General features: G+C 36.3%; 1 protein-coding gene across 1 annotated transcript in view; it reads left to right on the top strand.

Annotated features, from left to right (window-relative positions):
- Ncor1 (nuclear receptor corepressor 1) overlaps positions 1-25,610 on the top strand; it is a 149,663-nt gene that overhangs the window by 54,686 nt on the left and 69,367 nt on the right. The window contains 9 exon segments of the mRNA XM_040748823.1: positions 267-323; positions 1,039-1,091; positions 3,376-3,442; positions 6,184-6,356; positions 9,332-9,422; positions 12,263-12,441; positions 13,845-13,899; positions 14,893-14,994; positions 20,691-20,815. Coding sequence (XP_040604757.1) covers positions 267-323; positions 1,039-1,091; positions 3,376-3,442; positions 6,184-6,356; positions 9,332-9,422; positions 12,263-12,441; positions 13,845-13,899; positions 14,893-14,994; positions 20,691-20,815 — 902 coding nt within the window.

The raw sequence follows: 25,610 nt of genomic DNA, 5'->3' as shown, positions 1-25,610 counted from the left end.
TTGACTAGAGTTTTGATTAAATTTAGTGAGAGAACCCTATGAAAATTAAAATTAGAGAATGCCAGCACAATGGCTCAATGGCAGAACACTTGTCTAGCGTGAATGATAGTAGGGTTCACTACATAGTATAATGGGAAATTGGGAGAGTTTCAGTGTAAATAAAGATAAATTCAGTTGCAGATTAGTGTTAGAGAAGTAATTTCAAGCAGGCAATTATTTTCTTTGGGGTAATACAATTATCATTACGGTAATGTTTTTCTCTTTAGAAAAAAGCAGAAGAAGCTCATAAAATTTTTGAAGGTCTTGGCCCAAAAGTTGAACTGGTAAGAAATTCTTGTTTTGATTTCTAATATTGTTGTTGTTGGTTTCTCTTTTAATACTTTTCCTTGGGATAAAATGGGATATCCATTTATTTTTGGATAAAAGAACATATATCTAGGCAGAAAGTTTGTTATAATCTTAAGATAATTTTGGCCGGGCGTTGGTGGCGCACGTCTTTAATCCCAGCACTTGGGAGGCAGAGGCAGGCGGATCTCTGTGAGTTCAAGGCCAGCTTGGTCTACAAGAGCTAGTTCTAGGACAGCCTCCAAAGCCACTGTCTCGAAAAACCAAAAAAAAAAAAAAAAAAAAAAAGATAATTTTGAATAAAATTGGTTACCTTTGCCTTAGCATTATTCTGAGCATGTTTTTGCCTGAACAGCCATTTCATAAAGTAGTAGGATGAAGTACCTAAAGAAAAATAGAAGAAAGCTAGCTAAACATAATATTAGGATAAGGACAGTGTATGATTTCCCTTTGCCTTTGAAATTAAAAGTATGATGAGGCTTATTTATTATAAGATAGGAATATATTTGCAAACTTCCTTACTAGAATAGAAAGGCATTAGGAAATGGGTTAACAGGAAAACCTGACATCTATAGATTATGTAGGATGCTGTGATATAGGCCTATTTAGATAGTCTCATAATAAAATGTTTTTTAAAAATTTTTACTATAAGTATATACAATACTGTACACATAAATGTCATTTGTTTTATAGCCACTCTATAACCAGCCATCTGATACCAAGGTGTACCATGAGAACATCAAGACGTAAGTACTTACCATCTTTGGAGTTCAATTAAAGAACATATATTCTATAAAGAAATCACTTTTGTTATCTGCGGACTATATTGTAACAGTTTAGGTGTGTTTTAGATTTGTGTAATTTGCTGTTGTTTTACTATATGTTATCTTCCTCTGACTTTTTGGGGGTTGGGGTAACAGATTTGAGTTTCCGAGGCCAAAAAATAAAATAAATTATTGCATAAAACTAGCTGGTTTTATAATCTGCTAGTAAAAAAAAAAAGGTGGATACTTAGCATTGAAATGGCTTACCTTGAGGCTTGAATTCTTTGCCTCCTGTTTTGTGTTTTTTTCAGTGGAGTACCTGCAAGGCGCATGATGAAGTAAGATAATGAAGCTTTTTCATTTAAGACTAGTGATGACACCGTCCCCCACCAAGCCACATCTGCCATTGCAAAGTAGAAGTGCCACGGATCATTTTATCATTATTCAAAACCCTATTCTAGGGAAATCCCTTCCATGACTCTTGCTAATGACGGTATTTGTAGACCCTTCTGCCATTTAATGTCCTGGTGCCTTGGAAGGCTCAGTCCCCTCATGTGGATGAGGAGGCTGTTCCAGAATGTAGTTTGCTTTGCCTTGCTCATCCTACTACCAGGCCTTTATGGATGCAGATCTTGGAATAAGAAAATAAGTGAAAAGTAAACTTAATTTCTTGATCTGATTGAAGTGCAAGAAGCTAGATAGGTTTTTTTTTTAAATTGTTGTTAATTATCATACTTTTATAGCATTTTAGGCGAATTATTATTGGTGACAAAAATGTGATATTTCTATTTATATGCATTTAAAAGTGTATCCAGAGCATTATAATTATTTATTATTGCAGTTACGAAGTAGCACATTATTATTTATATTTTTTCTTTTAATTTATGAGAGTGTGTACAATAATTGACTACTTTGCAGAACTGGTGGCAAATATATTTGCATGGTAGTGTGCATGACAATTACTACAATTTGAGTAATTTTAATTTCTGTTAAGTGGTTCATAATAAAGTCATCTATTTAAGAATTTTTCTGTGAGATATTGCCATGGTCTTGAGAACCTTTAGGAGTTTAGGCTAAACTCAAGTATTTTGTTTTAGAAATACTTAGCTGTTTCAATGTTTTTAAAAGGAGGATAACAGGTAAAATGTAGTTCATTGACTGTTCCGCCCCCAAAGCTTCAGTTTGTGTTCTGTCTTCTCTCCCTCAATGTAAGCTGGAAAGCTGCACTGGCTTTGATTTATTTTATGTTATCTACACTGCCTGTGTTAGACTGTGCTGAGATGGATTACTAAATGGCTGACTTCACTTAAATTCTTAGTAGACATTTAAAGTTTTATTTACTGATGGACATTTAATTTTGAGTAGTATATAATTGCAGAATACTTTGGTATGTAGTAATGGTCCTGCTGTATGTTAATGTTGAAGTTCGTAGATGGCCATATCTGCACAAATCATTCAGTAGCTATTCTTTGATCACCAGCATTTGCTTTGTATAAAATAGCAAATGTGACTTTTAATAATTCTTTTCATCTCTTGACTGCTTTGTCATAACAGCCAGCTACTGATTGTCTATGATTATTTGAGTGGAGCCAGTGTCATTGTTAGTCCTGAGTGACACATAATCCAAAAATCTATTTCTACTTTTATTGGCTTTGTATTTATGTCTGAATAATCATCTTGGAGTTACTTCTGTAAGTAGGTGGGAAATAAATATATATTTGAACCTGAATGACATTGTTTTAAAAGTCACAGTGCTTCCACGTTAAAAGGTGACACGTGAGAAATTTTCCTGTCTTGTCAGATTGCCCTTTGTTGCTCGCTAGAGTGTTGTATTATACCTGTGGGAGAGAGATCTTCTGTTCTGAGCAGAAGTCACATCTGTCTAAATGTGTTGGTGTGTATTCTCCTTCTAGGAGGGAAGTACCTGCAAAAGGTTTCTTTTCCCTCTCTCAAATTATGTAAAAGATATCATCAGAATTCTTAAGACTAATTACCCCTTAATTATCATTTGAAAATAATATTTGTCTTAAAATTAGATGCATGAACTAGAAATTAACTGTATTATCTTGTTATAGAATGGTAGGAATTTTAGACCTAATTGCAAAAATTATGCAGTTTTATTTTGCAGGGTGAAAACCTTAAGATTAACTCTGATTGTACCATAAGTACTTAAAGTGGTTTGCCTGTCTCCAGGGTCTGAAGAAAGTGAACACGACTTAAGTTGTGCTTATTCTTAATGTTCTGCAACCATATTTTTCTCTTCTAGAAACCAGGTGATGAGGAAAAAACTCATTTTATTTTTTAAAAGAAGAAATCATGCAAGAAAACAAAGGGTGAGGTCCTATCCTTGTTAACTGAAATTTGTACAGCTTTCCCATTCATGTCATTTAGGCATTCACTTCCCATTAATAATTGATCCTTGACTATATTGAGAACAAATGCTGATTTAGAAACTGTATGTGTGACTTAAATATGAGTCTAATCCTAGTAACATTGTAATACTGCACTTAACATCATTATCAAATTAATTTCATTAGTCATTTATGTAATGTTTTTATTCAACAAAATGGTGAGTAGTCCAAGGGAGGGGGAGCTAAGTAGGATGATCTGCTTTCAGTTTGTTAGGACTCAAACAAGTGTCGGTAAGTTGGTCATGTTGATGAGACATTATCCTCTGTCCTTAGGAAAAACTAACTGGTCAGTGTCTCATTTAATCGTATAGTTGCTGTCTAATAGTTTATGGTTATAATAATAAAAATTGAGTTTCAGAGAATATCCTTACTTTTGTAATATGTTCATACTAACTTTACAGATATATTTAAATTCAGATTTTTAATAAAGTTAAGTTCTTTGAACCTGTGTTACAAATCAATTTTATATTTAATGAACTGACAGCTTAATAAATTGTAAAGCTCAAGAAACACCAGCTTTTATTTGGTATAAAACTTCTGTAGTTCATATTTGTCAGTGTTAATTTTTTTAGATACTATCTTAAATAACTGGTGTTGAATCAAGAACCTATTAATATTAATTGAGAAAACCAGCCTTTTTGCTCATTATTTTATTGTAATTCTGGTACTTGCTAAATTAGTCCTCTGATGTTATAATCATTGAAGCATAAACTTTTTAAATATGCTTTGGAGTAATTTTAATTTATGTGTTTACTGATTTGTTTAATAAGTGCTTATCAGTTGTGGATGATGTTCCATGTATTATTCCAGAAAAGCAAGTAAGGTAGCTGTATTGTTTAGCTCTTAGGGAGCAGATATGTCAGCAGGCTGGTTCAGTATTGTGATCATAATGTGATCTCATCTATATAGCTGACTGCAAGTGTGTAAAATGGGATGCCTTAAGCAGATATGAATCAGGGAGGGCCACTAAACAGGAAAGCCAATACTCTGCAAACTTCTTCAAGTGGATGGAACAGATTAAGTGAAATAGCCACTGTTACAGGCTCAGGGTGGTGATAAGGGATGCTGGGATTCAGTGACACACACTGTTCTCGAGGTCACCTATAACACTTTGTATGAGATTCTGAGGGCACTTGTTAAGTTTTTAAACTGAGGAGATGTAAAGTTCATGTTTGTATTTTTATGAATTTACATCTGGGTTTACAAATGTAACTCAGTGGTTGAGTGCTTACTTAACATGAATGAAACCCTGGATTGGATCTCTGACATCAAATAAACTGTTTGGTATCACATGCTTGCTATAATTCCCACTCAAAGGTTGAAGCAGGGAGATCAGAAGCTCAAGTCCTGCTTTGGTACTAGTGGGTTTGAGGCCAGTCTGAGATATGGGAAACCATGTATCAAACAGCAACAAAAGAATTTGTATCTGGTTGCAACATTGAAAATGCATGGGAAGATCTGAACACTTACCTAGCATGGGCCTGGTCCTGGTTTCCATCTTCTCTGCTTTGGAAAGCAACAGAAAGGATGTGGACCACATTTACTTGATGATTGCTTCACTCCTGGTGATGACAGTGTTGAGTTTAAGGTGATGGGAGTAGAAAGAGAAAAATGTGAAGTGCACAAAAGATACATGGATATTGGAAGGAGTGATGAGGGAATGATGTGAGAAGAAATACTCTCCTATCCAGTTACTCTTAGATGATTAAAGTTAGCCGTGTTTCTGAGGCCCTTCTCACTTTCCTCTCTCAGGGTGTCAGATAGTCACATAGTTCTATGCCCATAATGGAGGAACTTTCTGCCTTTTATCTATAGAAAATGGAGTCATAATTCACTTGCTTAACCAAAAACACTAATTATTTTCATTTTTTAACCAGATTTCCTCTTATGATGATGAATAGCTAATTCTAGCCTTTTCTGTGCTAGAAAAAATTTGTATAGTAGGTAACAAAAAGAAAAAATAAAGGTGAAAAAACAGAACCTCTAATGACAGAGAAACTCTTAAATATGCATGTTTTCTCTGTCAGTTTGGATAGGTACAAATACAATAATGCTAAATAGTTGCCTTTAAGATTGATCAGAATAATGGTTCTCAGTTTGTGGGTCATGACTTCTGGGTGTTGAACAACCCTGTCACAGAGGTTGCCTAAGACTATGGGAGAACACAGATATTTACATTACAATTCATAACATTAGCAAAAATATAGTTATTAAGAAACATTGAAAATAATTTTATGGTTGGTGGTCACCACAACATGAGGAACTGTATTAAAGGGTCACAACATTAAGAAAGTTGAGAAGTACTGGATTATATGATGAGCTGTATAAATGTTTTTTAATATTGTTTTCTTTTTGAGAATGAAGGCATGCTATCAGGAAAATAAAAATAGATGATCATCCACTACCAGTGGTTGTTAATGAGTTTGTTAATTTGTATAGTGTTAATGGCTAGTAAAAATTCCAGGGAAACTGTACCCTGCGTGTTCATCTAAGGAATTGCTCCATTTCTCCTGTCAGACCAAGAACAAATTGTCATTCTTAGCTGAGTCATACAAGCCAAGTGTACTTCTGTTCTCATCTTAAGAAATGGAATATATTGTAAAGGCTTACCATATCACAGAGTTCAGTTTAATTATTATTAATTTGCTACGGGTGTTTAATAGGAACAAAAAATCTGCCAGCGTTATGATCAGCTCATGGAGGCATGGGAGAAAAAAGTGGACAGAATAGAAAATAATCCCCGGAGAAAAGCAAAAGAAAGCAAAACAAGGGAATACTATGAGAAGCAGTTCCCAGAAATTCGCAAACAAAGAGAACAGCAAGAAAGATTTCAACGGTATGTACTTTCATGTTTAGTAATTGTAATTGTTTTCCTCAGATCATAAAGAATTTTTAGATTTTTGAGACAGTGTTTCTCTGTGTTTTGGAACTCCCTCTGTAGACTAGGCTGGCCTCGAACTCAGACATCTTTGCCTCCTAAATGCTAGGATTAAAGGTGTGTGACACCACTGCCTGGTAAGAATTTATAATGTTGAACTTAAATTTTTAAAATACACTTGTTGGGGGTAGAGAAATAGATGGCTCAGAGGTTAAGAACACTGACTGCTCTTCCAGAGGTCCTGAGTTCAATTCCCAGCAACCACATGGTGGGTCACAACCATATGTAATGAGATCTGGCTCTGCAAGCATACATGCAGACAGAACACTGTACACTAAATCAATAAATAAATCTTTACAAAAATTAGACTTGCTATTCATTTATGGAGTGCATGTGGGAAGCTCATGTGTCATAGTAATACTGATGTAAAGGTCAGAGGACAAATTATGGGAATAGGTTCTCTGCTTCCATTTAAATTCACTAAGAAATAATCCTCACTGGTTGGTAAGAAAGTTTTATATTCTACCTAAGAGCCCACAAAATAGTTCATGTGTTTGCTACCAGATCTGATTACCTGAGGACAATCCCATTTGGTAAATATTTTGAAATTTCCTTTAATTCTGTTTTTTAAAAAATTATTTCATGCATTGAGTGTTTCATCTACATGCATGTTAAATTAATGCATGACTGAACCCATGGAGGCCAGAATTGGAATCCATGTGAGTGCTGAGAACTGAACCCGAGTCCTCTGGAAGAGCAGCTCTTTAACTGCTAAGATGTCTCCAGCCCAAGTCTTTATTTCTTAAAAGTACTCATTTCTTTTAAAATGACAGTTAATAAGAACAGACCCAAATGTTCCTTAATAACCATAAACATAGTGAAACAGCATGAAATTTATTAATTAAAAAATTCTATGGGGCTGAAGAGATAGCGAGTATTTGCTGTTCCTATAGAGGACCCATGTTTGGTTATATGGAATTTGATGCCCTCTTCTGGCCTCATTTGTTACCAGTCATGTGCATGGTAAAAAGTCATACATGTATAAAATAAAATAAAAATAACACTTTTTTTTTGTTTGTTTTTCGAGACAGGGTTTCTCTGTGGCTTTGGAGGCTGTCCTGGAACTAGATCTTGTAGACCAGGCTGGTCTTGAGCTCACAGAGATCTTTCTGCCTCTGCCTCCCCAGTGCTGGCATTAAAGGCTCGTGCCACCACTGCCCCTCTGAAATAAGACCTTTTTAAAATAATTTTTTTTGGAGACAGGTTTTCTCTGTTTATCCCTGGCTGACCTGGAACTTGCTCTATATATCAGGCTGGTCTCAAACTCAGAGATCCATCTGCTTCTGCCCCCTGATGCTGGGATTAAAGGCATGGGCCATCAGTGCCTGGTTTAAGATTTTTTTTAAACCTATTTTGGGGGGTTTAGTAGCTAATTTTTCATAACATCGTCATCATTTTTTTTTAAAACAGCATCTTTTTATGTAGCCCTGGCTGGCCTGAAACTCGCTGTAGAGATCTGTCTGTTTTCAATCTTCCAGAGATCCATCTATTGCCTCTGCCTCCCAAGTGGTAACATTAAAGAGATTTTTTTACCATGCACCAGAAAAGGTACAAATAGGTGTTTTGTAAACTCTCAAACTTGGCTTTCTTCTTCATTGTTTTTCCTTACATTTTAGAAATGTTCAATATATTTTTCCAAAGTTGATCTCCTGTTCTTTAGAATACAAACAAAAGATGGATATGACATTGTAGGTGGAGCTTCTCTGTGTCTTGGCACCCTTTCCTAAAAAAACATTCAGAGGCTATTATAAATGCTTGGCCAATAGCTCAGGCTTCTTACTAGCTAACTCTTATATTTTAAATTAACCCACATTTTCTATCTACCCTCTGCCATGGGGCGGTACCTTTTTTTTAACAGGGCACATTCATCTTGCTTCTCTCTGCCTCTCCTCTAGACTCCTGAGATTCCCTCTTCCCAGCATTCTCCCTGCCTGTCAAATCCTGCCTAGCCATCAACTAATTGGTTTTTTATTAACAATGAGAGAAGTACATATTTACGGTAGGCAAAGATTGTTCCCCAGCATGACATCAATAATTTCTATTTCAAAACAAGTTACCCAATACTAGTGCCACTGTTTTAACTTGGGTGTATAACTTTTTTTGGGGGGGTGGGGTGCTAGTGACCAACCCTAGGTCCTGATACATGTAGGGCAAACACTTTATCAACTGACTTTAAGTCCAGTATGTCACTTAAATCTCAGTGTTAACATTTAAATTTTTGTTAATTTGGCAGTGACTCATGCATACTTTTTTGAATGTATTCACTGAATCTCGGGTTTGTGTTTTGACTTCCTGTTATTTAAAAAAAAACTCGTATTTAACAAAGAGGAGTGTGATGGAGACAGCCAACATCAACTTTGTTGTTTATGTGCATTTGCACACATTTGCAGCATACCTACTTTTCAGACATACACTTACCCTCCCCCCCCATGAAACTCCTGTTTTGTGTTCTATCTCATAGACATGATTTAGATATTGCACTACTGAGCTTAAAAATGTATGGTTAAATGCACAAGACCTGTACATGACCAGTATTCCAACAGATGGTACTAATTGGGACTCTGGGTTACACAAAAATGATGAAAAAAAAATTAGAGAGTGTGAGTGAGGAGGAAGGAGGAGCTGGAGGTAGATGGATCAAGGTAAGTTGATGTGTGAAATTGTCAGAGAATGAATATGATACATTTTATTTTTAAAGTCTCACTTTGAGCCAGTCAGTGGTGGTGCATTCCTTTAATCCCAGGACTTGGAAAGCACAGGCAGGCAGATCTCTTTGCATTCAAGGCCAGCCTGCTGTACATAGTTCCGGTATCAGTGATAATTTGTCTTCATAAAAAGCCTTTAAATATATTCATATTTCTTTTCATATTTAGTGTTGGTCAGAGGGGAGCTGGTCTTTCAGCCACCATTGCTAGGAGTGAGCATGAGATTTCTGAAATTATTGATGGTCTTTCTGAGCAGGAGGTAAGAAAATTGATTAATTCAAGTTGATTCTTTAGTTATTTAAGCATTTCAGCATGGTAGCCCAGGGCGTAAAAGTTTATTACTGTGTGAATAAGGATACCTTATGTAATAGTGCTTGAATTATTTCAGAGACTAAGGCCCAACCACTATAAGGTTTTAAGCAATGTGATTAAACTTTTTGCAATTATTGTTTTGTCATCAAGAGACCTGTGAAGAGTTAAGGAAATAGTTCTGATGGGCCTGTTGGTTATCCCACCACTTTAATCCCACCACTTGGGAAGCTGAGGCGGGCAGGTCTCTATTAGTTCAAGGCTAGCCTTATCTTCAGAGGGGATTCCAGGACAGCCAGTGCCACAATGCTGTGGGAAGCAGAGCCAGGTGGCCAACCTAGTGGCTCTTGTTCCAGAGCCCTAGTGGCTCTTGTTCCAGAGCCCTAGTGGCTCTTGTTCCAGAGCCCTATGCTCTTTTCTCTATCCATTGAATCGAGTTTACTTTTCCTATCATGTTTCCACAGCCCTCGGTTAAAAGCTAAAGTTTGTTCTAGGCACCGGGACTCAAGTGATGGAGTGAATCATCAAATTACTCAGTCCTGTCAAATTAAATTACTAGTGAGGGAGAGAAAAATTTCTAACTAGTCTAAATACTGCCTGTTTCATTTGGTTTACATTTTGAAGCAGTTTGTATGAGTTTTTCTCTGGGATGTGAAAATAGTGTGTATTTGTATTGGTGAATGCCTTAAAGTTTTTGTTGCAGTGTTTCATATGCATCTATTATTATATGTCAGTTTTTGTCACTTGAATCATTAAGGAGGTAAAGTCAAATGATGGCTTTTGTGAGCTGCCTCAATTCCTAGGACTTTGCACCAATTAAAATAGATTTGTACTGGTTGGTGGTTGCGGACCCCTCTGACTTGGGAGGCAGAGACAGTCAGATCTCTGTGAGTTTAAAGCCAGTCTGGTCTTTAGAGTGAGTTCTAGGACAGCTAAGGTTATTACAGAGACCCTTTCTCCAAAAAAAAAAAAAAAAAAAAAGGACTTCTGTTAGTGATTTTTGTCCTTCTTTCTCACTTCTGATATTGTTAGCTCTCAGCTTTGTTTCTGTGTGTGTGTGTTTACATTGTTATTGAACACATTAACATCATTTCTATCTAGGCTAGGAGAGACACATTTTATTTTTTTATATTTTTGGTTTTTCGAGACAGGGCTTCTCTGTGGCTTTGGAGGCTTTCCTGGAACTAGATCTTGTAGACCAGGCTGGTCTAGAACTCACACAGTTCTGCCTGTCTCTGCCTCCTGAGTAGTGGGATTAAAGTTGTGCACCATCAAAGCTCGGTTAAGCTTTTTTTTTTGTAATACATTTAAGTTATTTTTTGAAGATATTTTCTGAAATCTTAAGTGCATAATGTACATAATTTGCACACTCTTGGTACAAGTGATATACTCGGGAACTTTAAAACACAACCATTATTCTATACTGGTTCTAAGATCATTGGAAAATGCATATCTGATAATCTCTAAAATTTGCAGCTATAGTTTCTTACATTTCTATGCTAGCTTTTCTGTGGATTCCATTAGGATATATCTGAAAGCATTCCAAGAAATCTTATCAGTAGAAGTGATTTCAAGCTAATGTGTTAATCCCAAACCCTGGTGTTCAAAATGATTGAATATACTCTTTGGAACTAGACACTTAGCAAGGACTTGACAACTTGGAAATATTTTTAGGCAAAAAAAATAAGAAACCCTAAATTTAGATAAATACTATAGCTTGTTAAGTAAGTTTTAAATGCAAGATTGTGTTTATAAATATCTTCAGTTATACTTTGGAAAAAAGTATACATATGCAGTAGATTAAACCATCTTAAAGTATAATGATAGTAATCTTAAAATTTTAATGGATTACATAAAATTAGCAAGAAGTACTTAATATTATGTGAGTTAAATAATTTAAGATCAATGACTTTAAGCTCTTAATCCCTTTGTTTCTGTTTTTTTTTTTCTGTCTCTGAAATCATGCTAAGATTGTTTCCTATATATACGATGATGATGAAGGGCTGAGGCCATGCTCAGAGGATAAAGTCCTTGCTGTGCAAGTGTGAGGCCCGAGTCTCTGTAAATGGCATGTTGGCCGTGGTGGCTGCCCATAGTTGCAGTGCTTAAAGGGGTGACTGGCAAGACTGACTTGCTTAGGCAAGCTGTGGGTTCAGTTGAGAGACCCCATCTCAATGCATATGGTAGTGAGCAATGGGGAAAACTTCCAGAGATGCTGTCTGGCCTCCACATGCGTGGACACCTCTTCTTAATACACAGTTAAAAAAAAAAACTAAAGAAAGAAAAGTAAAATGATGTTGAGACTATTGTTTTATATATTCTAGATAAAAATACTGCATTATTTTCCAAATACCAGTTTCATTAAGAATTCCTCAGAATGGTAAAGGATAAGCTTGGTGTAGTAGTTCATACTTCTACCCTATCTCAGCATTGATGGGCTGTGGTAGGAGGATTGCTGCAAATTTGAGGCCAGCCTGATCTATAAAACCTTGGCATGGACTCCAGAATTGGACTCTGTCCAAAAAAAAAAAATAAATAAAGAAAAGACAGACAAACAAAATAGCAAACAAAACCAATCCCAAAGTAGTAGTTTTTTTAAAAAGTGAATTCTCTGTATGTATTTTATTTAATTCGTTTAAATGTGTTAGAAATAATCACATAACATGCTATGATATACGGCATTATTGTCGCTAGTGTATAGATATGTTTTTAAACTGTTGAAGTCTATAACTCTTTAAAAAATTTCTAGTTTAAATATTACCCTAACTAAATTTCACTTATTTCTTGCAGAATAATGAGAAACAAATGCGTCAGCTTTCTGTGATTCCACCTATGATGTTTGATGCAGAACAAAGAAGGGTCAAGTTCATCAATATGAATGGGCTTATGGAGGATCCTATGAAAGTTTATAAAGATAGGCAGTTTATGAATGTTTGGACTGACCATGAAAAGGAGATCTTTAAGGACAAGTAATTTAATTGTTAAATTATTCTTTAATAGTAGTTCATGTACATTAGTAATTGTGTTAACTTTTGAGTGAACTGTTTTCACAAAACTTTCATTCCAATTTGGGATTGGAATAGATACCTTGAGAAATAGAGAAATTTATCTTCCTGTAAGCTTGTAGGTGGGGCAGTGGTTAAACAGATAAGAATCGGGGATATGAGTTGGAGGCCCACCTGGACTAAATACAGAGTGAGTGCCAGGACTGCAGGGCCAGCACAGAGAAACACTGTCTCAGGAGAAAAAAAAAATGGAAACAACAAATCCTCCTACATTCCAGAGACGGAGGCAGGTGGATCTCTGAGTTCCAGGCTAGCTTGATCTACATGGTGAGTTCCAGGACAACCAGGGCTTCATAGTGAGACCCTGTCTCAAAAAACAGACAAACTTCTCTTTGAAAATTCTGCCATTTAGGCAGATGGTGGTGGCGCACGCCTTTAATCCCAGTACTTGGGAGTCAGAGGTAGGTGGATCTCTGTTAGTTTGAGGCCAGCCTGGTTTTTAAAGCTACACAGAGAAACCCTGACTTGAAAAAACAAAAAATTAAAAAAAAAAAAAAAGAATTGATCCAATAATTGTTATCCAGTGGGCAATGAGGAGTCACTTTGAATTAGGCTAGACATAATTCTTCCAGTTTTTACTTTGTTGAAACATTTATATGTACATAAATTGTTATTAATATTTCGAAGTTTATATTGGATAACCGCATGAAAGCGTATGTTTTCTTTTTATCACATCATCCTTGTTATTCTCTCGTCTTCTTCCTAACAAATCCACTTTCTACTTGCATATTCATTTAAAAAAATGTGACCCATGGGATTTGTTATTTACTATAACACTATTAACTACTTAGTGCAGGAAAAATAGCTCCCCTTTCTTTGCAGCTATTAAAAGCATGTAGCTCAGCCTGGCAGTGGTGGTGCACGCCTTTAATCCCAGCACTTGGGAGGCAGAGGCAGGCGGATCTCTGTGAGTTCGAGGCTGGGCTGGACCGATAGCCTCCAAAACAATACAGAGAAACCCTGTCTCGAAAAACCAAAAAAAAAAAAAAAAAAAAAAAAAAAGCATGTAGCTCCTCAATTGGAATTGGGATTTAAGAGCCCCTGTCCCTTCCATGCTGGAATGTGATAGGAGTTGTATTATAACACAGTCTTGTGTAGGTAATTTTTGCTTTGAGTTTATGAATGTGATAGTGATGTCATATCTAGAAGATAGCATTTCATAGCACTCCTTCCCATCTTCCAGTTCTTATATTTTTTTCTGCCTTCTTTGATGTTTCCTGAGCTTCTGGGGAAATCCATAATGTTATAGAAATCATTTTTAGCACTGAGTGATATGTTCTCAGTTCTGTTTTTATTTTTAAACTCAGATTTATCCAGCATCCAAAAAACTTTGGACTAATTGCATCCTACTTGGAAAGGAAGGTAAGAAAAATCTTAGACTGAGATGTTTTTAGGCTTATGATGTTGCTTCAGATTTTTTTTGTGTTCTACCAACCATCAGTAGTTAGTTAAATTGATTTTTACAAAGGATTATGATAGAGGAAAAGATTCTGGTAAACTCATACTATAAAATATGTCTAAAATGATGACTGTAATTACATTATAATCCCAAGCACAGAGGCTAGATGTGGTTCAGTGGCTAAGAGTGCCTATTGCACTTTCAGAGAACCTGAATGTGGTTCCTAGTATCCACGTAAAATGGCTCACAACCAATGGTAGCACAGTTCAGGGTGATCTAACACTTCTGGCTTCCCCATAACTATGCATCTGCGAATACACATGTTAGAAAAATATGTTTCTTGGTGTGGTGGTACCTATGTTTAATCCCAGCACTGTAGAGTCAGAAGGCCAGTCTGGTCTACAGTGTCTTTTAGGTCAGCCAGAGGTACACAGTCTCAAAACAAACAAAAGTCTCAAAAACTTTTAGGTGAACGGAATCCTTAGTAGAGAACCAAAAATAGCTTTCATCATTTATTAAAAATGATTTGATCTTGTTTCCCAAAAACATTAATTATAGTAAGTTTTAAAAGTCATTAGCTGATTTTCTTTTCCTTTTTCTTCTTTGGAGTCAGAAGAGACACTTTGAGTATTTTCATATATAGGAGAAGGAAAATGTATAACCAGTTAATGAGAACACATTGAATGTTTCTGATGGAACTTGTGTCTTTACCATAGTTTGGATCAAGGCAATTGTAGATGTCTTGTATGATACTTCCCTTGTTGTCTGTCTAACCTAGATATACTTAAACTTAAGGCCATATATTTTTGTTTTTAATTTATGATTTGGTTACACTAGAAAATTTTCTTAAAGATACTTTATTTACATTCAAACATGAAATGAAATATAAAAAAACATAAAATATTTTATTTTGGAAATAAAAGCAAACATTAAGTAAAACTTTTTTTTCATTACAGAGTGTGCCTGATTGTGTTTTGTATTACTATTTAACCAAGAAAAATGAAAATTATAAAGCCCTAGTGAGAAGAAATTATGGAAAACGGAGAGGCCGAAATCAGGTGTGTTAATTTTACTAAATGAATGTTTCAAGATTGATGGAAATATGAAGACAAAAGAATCTTCCAAACAGGTGTTTTTTGCATTCCACAATTTACAATATGCTTGGGCTGAAGAGATAGCTTGGAGGCTAAGAGTGCAAAATTTTCTTTCATAGTTTTAGTCTCAGCACCCGCATGTGGCCGCTCACAAGTACCTCTAAGTTTAACTCAAGGAGATAAGATGTCCTCTTCTTGCCTCAATGGGCACCTGTACATTAATGTACATGTGATTGCATAAAAAATAAAAGGCCATCTAGGAATTTTATTTTTTGTGAAAGCCCTTAATGCTCTTGCAGAGGACCCAGTTTGGCTCCTAGCATCCATGTCAGGTGGCTCACAACTGTCTGTAAATCCAACTCCAGGATATCTGATGTCTACATTCTGTTGTCCTTGGGTATATGTGTATACACACAGACACAAATCTTAAAAAAAAAAAAAAAAAGGCCAGTTGGTGATGGTGTACACCTTTAATCCAGCATCCTGGAGACAGGTAGATTTCGATGAGTTTGAGAGTTCGATGAGAGAGTTCCAGGATACCTAGGGCTACACAGTGAAACCCTTTATCAAAATCAAACAAGCAAACAAAAATAAGAAAGAATTTTAAAAATTATGATGTGCTGTACATTCATTTACTCACACCCATTAGGTATGTCACCAAGAAAATACATACAATAGAATTTTTATGTTTCCTATTTATGATCAGTGCTGCCAGGCAAGTCATTGCTACATATGTTCTTTATTTTCAAGTACTTGGTTTCTTTTGTCAGGAGTTTTTGCTTTTCCTGTGTTAACACTGTTTCTGTCCTTGTCTTTATTTACTCCAGCATATTTTTACCTTTTGAAGTATTCAGAAACATGTATTGTTTAGTGGTAATTTTGAAGTTGGAAGGATTTCTGCCTAAATGGTCAAGTAGTCAATAGTTAGGAAGAATATTTTCGAGAGGCTAAAATTTGAGTATAATGTTGAAAGCTGCAGATGGAATTTCTGTCCTACCTGGTCCCACAGCCATTCAACCCCAAATAAACACAGAGAGACTTATATTAATTACAAACTTTTGCCAATGCCTCGGTTTTCTTACTGGTTGTCTCTCTTTTAATTATTAACCCATAACTATTAATCTGTGTATTTCTACATGGCCTTATCTTACTGGAGAATGCCCAGTGTCCTGGTAGCCACAATGTGTATCCCTGGCGGCTCTTCTCAGAATTCTTCTAGTATGGGTGCCCCACCTATACTTTCTGCCGGGCTAATGGCCAATCAGCATTTATTCATCAACTTATAAAAGAAATATATATTTACAGCATACATACAGGACATCTCCTATCAAAGAGCTTTCTTTATACCTCTGCATGTTCTGATGATTTTTACTTGCAACCTTGGTTTTTGCATTTGTGGGCAACAACAGTGACACTTACCTGTTAGTGTCAATATGGTGTGTTGGCAAAGTCTTCAGAGTACAATGTAAAGTACGTTGGGAGTTCTCAATGAATATTAGCTGCCATTGTCTTTATTGCCATCTCCATTGCCTGTTTTTTCTTGACTGATATCTTTCACTCTCTGGAAAGTTCAAAATTTAGTTATTTTTAAGGGCATGAAGTATTAGTATATTTTGAGAAGATAGGTAAAAGAAATTTTATTGCTTGAGTACATTTAAAAGAAAGCATGCCTGGTAATAAAATAATCGCATTCCTTCTGCTCCCTTTACAGTGTTAGATAGCTAGTTACTTGTTTCTAGACAACTCAAAGTATCTTATAAATGGGGATTCACTAATTTTTCTGTTTTATTAACTTGAGAATCTTTTGTTTCATTCATTCATTCTGTTCTGTTCTGTTTTGCTTTGTTTTGTTTTTCCAGACAAGCTTTCTCTGTGTAGCTCTGGCTGTCATAGAACCTCACTCTGTAGACCCGGCTGGCCTCAAACTAGTGATCCACCTGCTTTTGCCTTCAGTGTTGGGATTAAAGGTGTGTGCCACTACCACCAGCTTAACTTGAGAATTTTTCATGAATAGAGTGTATGTGTAGGGTTAGATACAGTAGTTAGATACAGTAGTTAGATACAGCAGTGATGAGTTTCCACATCGGCTGTCTTTTGATGCTGCTCTAAGGTTCCCCAGTCAGTGAGCACATTGAGTACAGATGCCTTTCAGTTTTTCAATTTGAATTTTCATTTGGTTTCATATTGTGCTTTTTCATTTGTAGTGAATATCTTATTTCGTGCTAGGAGAGAAACCTGCCTAGCTGAATGAAACTTGTTTTGTTGACTCTAGTGTCAGTTTTAAAGGAAAGAGAAACCCAGACAAGAACTCCTTGCATCTGTTGAAGGCACTTTGAGGGAAGTTTCCTTTTGAATGGGCCTATTCTGCTGCAGCCAGCCTGCCAGAACTATTGAGGTTAGAACCTATCACTTACATCCTTGACCACATATGCTGGTGGTTCTCTAGACATTTCCTTAAAACAAAAGTAATTCCAGCCAGCTCTTGTTTAAACCAGAGGTATTTCCTTCTTTTAATGTCAGTATTATGATAGGTTTTTTTTTTCAAATTCCTCAGAAATAAGGTTTAGTTTTCTGGTGGCTTTGCCACCTTCTCTTACTGCTACCTTACCAGCATACAGAATGCTGAGTTAACCTCTAGAAAAGTACCCCGTGCTTGAGGAGATTGTAATGCTGTATCAAGGCTACCTTTTCCACATTTTCTGCAGAGCTGGGAAATGCTGTCTTTTTCCCATTGACTGGTTTAATGCAGTGGTGCAGTTGTTCCTCACTCCCTTATACCAGGGAACTGAAATCAGATCTTGCCTAGATTTCAGGCATCAGGGAAATGTGTGGGATTTTAAAACACCAAAGTATGTGGGAAATAAAGATTATTTGTATCATTGAATTGTAGGGAAATTTTATTACTTTCATTATATTTTATTGGTATGACCCATCATGTATTTGAGTTATGAACTATTTTTTTTAAAGATTTATTTATCTATTCTGAATACAACATCCTGTGTCTCCATGTATGTCTGCACACCAGAAGAGAGCCTCCAGATCTCATTATGGATGATGGTGAGCCACCATGTGGTTGCTGGGAATTGAACTCAGGACCTCTGGAAGAGCAGTCAGTACGCTTAACCTCTGAGCCATCTCTCCAGCCCCAAGTTATGAACTATTTTATTGGTTACACAACTAACATACTAAACAAAAGGGAGTCTGTTAGTAGCATGCCTTTGTGCTGCTTCGGAGCAATAGTTGGTTGATGCTACATTTGTGTAGTGGTTGGGTAATTAGCATTTGAAACAGGTTTTGTGCCCACCTTCTGCTAGATAAAGGAAGTCAGAGCTGAGTAAAGCATTCACAACTATAAAATAGATCATCTCATAGTTGTAAAATACATATTTGGGCTCAGCTGTTGTGGTTCACTCCTTTAATCCCAGCACTCTAGAGGCAGATGCAGGAACATCTCTGAGTGTATGAGGCCAGTTTGGTGTAGAAATTGAGTTCCAGGACAGATAGTACTACAAAGAGAAACTCAGTCTCAAAAACAAAACAACTAAAAAACCACATATGGAAATCCCCTTCCTATCTCAATTTTTTTTTAAGTAAGTATCTAGAAGCAAGTGAAACTTTGAAATTAACTAGGTTGAGAAATTCGGGAGATTGTGTGTAAGTGAGGGATACAGTCCAATGCCACGATTCCCTAAGTAGTAGGTGCAATTCTTATAGACTACAAAAAATTGATACAATAATAGGTCGTAGGCCATGATGAAGACCAGTATATGAGCAACAGTGATAGTGTGGGATTCAAGTGGTATGGACTGCAGCTGAAGAGATGGCCTTCTGATTTTAATGTCTATAGGTCTAGGTAGTACCTACAGATAATGAGGCCGTTTGTGCTTTTTGCCTTTGGGAAGTTTAATGGGCATGGCTGATTAGCAGTTGATTTGTAGGATAGACTGACCTAGGGGACCATATTAGAAAAGACATGCATTTTTACACCAGAACAATAATAATACTAAAACACTAAGAAATGAGTTATAAAATCATCTGTACCCTTTAGGGAGTTCTCAGAAACTTCATCTGTAGTTTCAGAAGTGAGAGAAAATCATCCTAGGTAGATTGTGTAGCAGTGAGAAAGAAATACATTTTATTTGTTGGTCCTCTAAACAGACTTTAAAATTAGTCTACAAAGTAATGGGTATTGTCATTGAAGTTAATTCATGCCTTGCTCTTCTTCATCCTGCGCACTCTCACCTTGGTGATCCCTGTTTCCCCACCCCAGCAGTCCCCTTGTGCTTTCATGTCCCATGCATTCCAGTGCTTCTTTACTCTTTTCCTTCTTCCTCCCTTAATGAGCTCCTCTTTCTGATGGGCCTAGTTTCATGACATGCTGACACACATTGATCTTTAAACCTATGTTTCACATGAGAGAAAACATTTTTTTTTAATGTTGTTTGACTTACTTTGCTTAACGGTGCCAAGATTTCAGCTTTTTCAATGGCTAAATAAATTTAAATATTATAGTGTATTGTGTCACATTTACCCATTTATTTGTTGATGGGCATTTAGTTGGCTCCATTTCTTTGCCGTGGTGACCAGGTCAAAAGTTAACACGGGTGTGTAAAAATTCCTCTTACTATCCTTCAGAGTCTTTTGTGTCTTTTTACTTAAAATGGTAGTGGGTCTTAAAAGGTTTCTGATGGAATTTTTAGTGGTTCTATTTTTGTTCCTCCATATTGGTAGAGGAAACTAACTCTGCAGTGATTTCCAGAGGGGCTGCATCAGTTACATCCCTTGTCCCTTATCTTAAAGTGTTTTTCTCTAGCAATTTCAGAGTTTCAAGTCTTCTGTTAAGATATTTCATTCATTTCAAGTTTTTTTTAACATATGAGAGAAATAGAAATAATTTTATTTTTGTATGTTTGGATATTCAATTTCAAAGTACCATTTTCTAAAATGGCTGTTTTTTTCCAATATATGGTTTTGACACCTTTATTAAAAACTAAGTGGTGGTAGTTGTATGAGTTTGGGTTCTCTATTTTATTGGTTCACATGTAAGCTTTTGTTACTATGGCTCTGTGGTATAATTTGAGATCAGATGTTGATACTGCTGGGATTCCTTTTTCTGCTCAGAATTGCTTTGGCCATTCCGTGCTTTTTGTGTTTCCATATGATCTGTAAGATTGTTTATTCTTATTCTATAATGTCATTGGAGCTGGGTGGTGGTGCCACACACCTTAGTCTCAGCACTCAGGAGGCAAAGGCAAGTGAATCTCTTTTAGTTTGAAGCCAACCTTATCTATAAAGTGAGTTCGAGGTCAGCCAGGGTTACACACAGAAATCCTGTCTCCCAAAGGGGGAAAAATGTCATTGAACTTTTGATGGGAATTATGTCAGATCTTTCAATAACATTGCCATTTTATCAGTAAATTAGTCCAATCTGTGAACGTGAGAGGTCTTTTTTCTAATGTTTTAATTTTGTTCTTCAATATGTTATATTTTCATTGAAGTGTTTTCTTGGTTAGGTTTATTCTTAGTACTCCCCCCCACTGTAATTGTGATACCCTCCCCCAATAATATTGTTCCAAGTGAATATTGCAATTTGTCATACAGTTGGAGAAATCATTTCTTTTACTTTCTCGTATCTCACAAGTGATGGTTCGTTCTAGCAGCAGATTACCCGTCCCTCACAAGAAGAAAAACTAGAAGAAAAAGAAGAGGATAAAGCAGAAAAAACAGAAAAAAGGGAAGAAGAAAAGAAGGAAGATGAAGAAAAAGATGAGAAGGAAGACTCAAAGTGAGTTGAGCCGTTAGATGGTGTTATATAGTTACTTCCAGATCTGAACCTGTGTCTATTATAGGTGTGAAATATGTGTTATGAGTCCACAGGAACATGTGCTTTGGCTGTCAGTTTCTTGGCAGGATGAAGTAATGTGATACTTTAGTAAGTAAAATGCTTGACTTAATGGTCTTATTTGCCAGGCATGTTATTTTATGCATTCATGCATGCATGCCCATGTGGACACCTAGACACCTTTTTTTTTTTTTGTTTTGTTTTTGTTTTTTCCAAGACAGGGTTTCTCTGTATTGTTTTGGAATCTTTCCTGGAACTCCCTCAGTAGACCAGGCTGGTCTCGAACTCACAGAGATTCACCTGACTCTGCCTCTCAAGTTGTAATAATAACTTTTAAGGACTAGAAATTTACATTATATTGTTGTTTGAACTGTATAGGTACAATACTTCAAACAAGAGTAGAAGCACAAAAATAACATCAGATTAGTATCAATATAAAAAAATCTATACCAATGTAAAATATTTAAGGTTGCTTTTTTGGTTTAAAAGTAGATTCAATCATCTGCCCATTTATTCTATCACTTCTATATCCCCCCTTTTCTTTTCAGAAAGAGATCATTGAATTTTAATTTCCTTTGTTCAGGTTTTTTCCTGCCCATTATCATCAACAACTTGTAACCAACCCCCCCTCCCCAATGATAGTAAATACCCAAAATCCATCTTTTGGGAATGTGCACGTAGTTCTCTGGACTGTTTCCTGTTGTTTGTGGTCGCTGGTCTTTGGGGGACCCTGAGAAAATTGGGATAATAATGAAGTCCCAGCTGGGTAGTCTGAGAATCAAACACCAGCAGCCTTGAAGCTTTTTGGATGCTGTATCATTTGAACCATCCGTTTTCATTGGTGTCTAGCTCCTTTGCTCTGAAAATACATACACTTTTAAAAGTAATCTTCATATCTGCATTAATACAAGTATAGACTATTCATTGTATGTAAGTCAGCCAAAGGTGATTTTTCTTATTATGTGCTTAAGCAGGTAAATATACATCATGTGCCTTGTAGTTCTTTTAGGTTTTTTTTTTTAGGTTTATAGACATGATTTGCATGTGGGTCTTTCTCGACCAAATCTGAGTTTTTAACCTAGAATGAATCCACAGCTTCTCATTTCTTGTGGAAATAGAAGCATAAACTCTACCCCAACACAACATACCTTTTAAATTTTGAAGTCAAGATTTTTTACTATTTATAGGTTGGTTTAATCTAGCAGCTTTAATCCAAGTGTCTCTTAGCAACCATCTCTCCTTCCTCAGCAGTCAAAAAATTTAAAAACAACACAGTAAAATACAGTATCCAGACTCTTTGTGTATTTTCTATCTTTATATGGCTTTTTATTACTTCCTTTTAAGAACTTTATTATTTTAAAACTATATTTTAAAATCTAAGTTTGTATATGCTCTCCCAAGCTTTGTACATTGTTAAACACACTGAAACCCATTTAGATTTTTTTTTCCTGTCTGAATCTGTCTTTACTGTATATCTGTAATCCTTTTCTGTTTGCATGAGCAAAACTCCAAATGCGTCATGCATTGTGCTGGTGGCGCTTGTATTGGCAGTTTAAGGCTGCAGGCAGCAGCTGTGAGAAGCTTCTCAGGACTGCTGCCAGTGTCAGAGCCTGCAGGAACCTGCCATGCTGCTTAGCTCATAGTGGTTGGTGGCTGTCTTCATCTTGAAGGCAGCTATTGAAAGACATGTTTCTGCACTGTGACTGGCATGAGATTGTGAGACCAGGAAGCTATGTTTGTCTCTGTTTCTGTGTGTTTAGAATCTTTTTTAAAGCTTTCTCGGGTTTTATGTGAAAATTCTTACCCCATGTTGGGCACCATTTCTAGGCAGAAGTTTCTGTCTTGCCTGCCTGTTCTCAAAAAACCGATTTGCTATTAATTATAAGTGTTCTGCTTATAGTTCAGGCTTATTACTGTGGTGATAAATAATTTTATTTTAATAACAATTGCCTGAAAAGATCACAGAAGCAAAGCAACCAGCCACTAGAGAGTTCTTACCTCTACCAGTGCTCCGACCAAAGGGGATCCACCAAATCTCAGATTGCATCTCCAAACTGCACTGTTCTCCACCAAGCCTCAGAATCCTAGACTGTTCTCTGAGACTGCACTGAGCTCCTTATATCCTCTCTAGTGCTGGAATTAAAGGCCTGTGATTCAAAGTGCTGAGATCACCTTTTTGTGAGCTGTTTCTCTTTTAGATTGATTCTATTCCGTGTAGCTTAGTGTGGCCTTGAACTAACAGAGATCTGTCTGCCTCTGTCTGCTCTGTGGCTGTGGCTAGCTTTGCATTTTGATCTCCAGTGGCTTTATTAGATCATAAAGAATATGTCACTACATAATACTAACAACTCTTACAATTTAAATTAAGCCACTTTTAATAATAGATGTATTGGCAGGTAGCCCATGGCTTTACCTGTCTTCCAGCATGTCTTGCTCCCTCAGTGTATCCTGGTGACTCCATATTCCTTTTTTCCTCCTAGCATTCTCCCACCTAACCTTACTCTGTTCAGCTGTTTGCCAGTCAGCTTCTTTATTAAACCAATCACAACAACATATATTCACACAGTGTAAAGGAATGTTCTACAGGAATTCTTATTTCTGTTTTCTTATTTTGTAGAAATAATTTGTTTTCATTTTATAAAACTGTGAAAAGAAAGCAAATCTAATGTACACTCATCATTTTGCCAATCAGTTGCTGTCAGTTGTTGGTACTTTTATATGCTTATAAGGGCGTGCTGTGGGAGGAGCCTTAGGATCAAGATTATTTCTTCCCAGTGACTGAAACTAAGCAATTTTAGTTTGTGTGCTGCTCATGTGACTGATGTTAGACAAAAGTTCAGTGGTTGTAGGTGTCTGTATGTGTTGGTGCGTTTAAACAAGCATATGCACTCGTGTGTAATGACGGTGTGTAGAGTATGCCTACCATCCTAATATATTTCCTTTGCTTTCATAGTAAAGTTTTCCTGCTTACTCTTAGTATCTGATTCAGAGTGTTCTAGAATTAAGTATAAATTGAGTTGACCTTTTATCACTATAAAAAGTACCCTCATGAGTTAGCTTAGAAATAGAAAAAGTTTTCTTTTGGCATACACTTTTAGAAGTGTCAGTCTGATTGATTGATTCTATTAATCATTTCACAGAGTGGGAGGAAGGGAAGAAAGAGGGAAATGGATCTCTCAAAATTCCCTTTATTCCACCAATTGACATAAAGACCTTCTGCTAGCTTCTACCTGTCCAAAGCTCTAGCACCTCTGGACAGTACCCATTATGACCAAGTATTTAACACTTAAACTTTTGCAGGATATTCTTAAATAGACTGTGGTTTCTTTTAATTAACTAAGCACAAGTATAAGAATGCAATTTTGGGCCGGGCGTTGGTGGCACACGCCTGTAATCCCAGCACTCGGGAGGCAGAGGCAGGCGGATCTCTGTGAGTTCGAGGCCAGGCTGGACCGACAGCCTCCAAAACAGAGAAACCCTGTCTGGTAAAAACCAAAAAAAAAGAAAAAAAAAAAAAAGAATGCAATTTTGGAATTCATCTTGGCCATTTTATATTTCAGTAGTTTGTGCCTTTAAAAATATTCATTGTAGTATTTTTATAGACCTCTCAGAAATACTTCTATTTTTTCTGGTTTTAGCTCTTTTTTTTTTTTTTTTTTTTTTTGGTCATTTAACACCACATAAGTCCCATGCATGGTTTTTGAAGAAATTAGGGGTTGGAGAGATGGCTCTGTAATTAAGAACACTGACTGCTCTTTGAGAGGACTCAGATTTGATCCTCAGTGCCTTCATGGCAGCTCACAATAATCTGTAGCTTCAACTCCAGGGGCTCTGATGGCCTCTTCTGCACTTTGCCAGTGCCACGCATGTACGTGGTGCACAGAGATAGTACTCAGTTTAGGGCTAATATTTTCATATCTCATAGTCAGTGGTTCTTCTCATAAAGGAATACATCTTTGTAAAGGTGTATTTTGTTTGTTTTACTGTTTTTGATACAGCTTCTAAAACTCCGTTAAGGTGATTCTACCCTTTTCTTAAAAATTCTAAGTTACTTAGCATGTGCCATAGGTAATACTATATGGTTTATGTCTTAGAGAAGATGAAAAAATACATGTTGTTTACTCTTCTCAGTTTGTAAATAAGAGGAGAATACTAGGCAAGATAGGAGCTGGATTGAAAAGAGCTTGAAAATGCAGATCGAGCAGAATAAGTAAGATGTGTTGGAAGACACAGCCATGAGTGAGTAGGAAGATAAATAGCTCACAGCTAATGTGGCGGAAAATTTGCTGTGAATCGCTGTACACTGAGAACTGAGCAGTGATTTCGCTAGACTGAAGGGGAGGAGTAGAAGGTAGATTGTCTTTGGATTTATTTGGTAGAGCCTTAGTGAAAGCTGAAGTGTTAGATTTTATTCAGATGGGTGAACTTGTTTGGGAATAGGTAGGGAGCAGAATTTGATGTTTATTATCTAATTGCTATTGCCGAGTTAACTCTTTTTCATGATTCTCACTTACAATTTGATAGTCATTCTTGAAGAATGTGTTTATTAGGAGAAAAGATCTGTTTTTTACTTGAACAATTTACTACAACATTTTTTTTACTTGAGCACTTAAACTGTAAAAATAAACAGCGTATTCCCCTGCTTCTTATGAGTACTTTGAAAAATGCATTTTCTCATTCTTTGTAAATTTCAGACATGCACAAAATGTATTTGATTATACTCACTCCCCTCTAAGTC

The sequence above is a fragment of the Mesocricetus auratus genome, unplaced genomic scaffold (assembly GCF_017639785.1).
Source record: "Mesocricetus auratus isolate SY011 unplaced genomic scaffold, BCM_Maur_2.0 Super-Scaffold_100007, whole genome shotgun sequence".
Classification (NCBI taxonomy): domain Eukaryota; kingdom Metazoa; phylum Chordata; class Mammalia; order Rodentia; family Cricetidae; genus Mesocricetus; species Mesocricetus auratus.
Note: the sequence above shows the minus strand (reverse complement) of the source record. Positions and strands in the feature narration are given on the sequence as shown.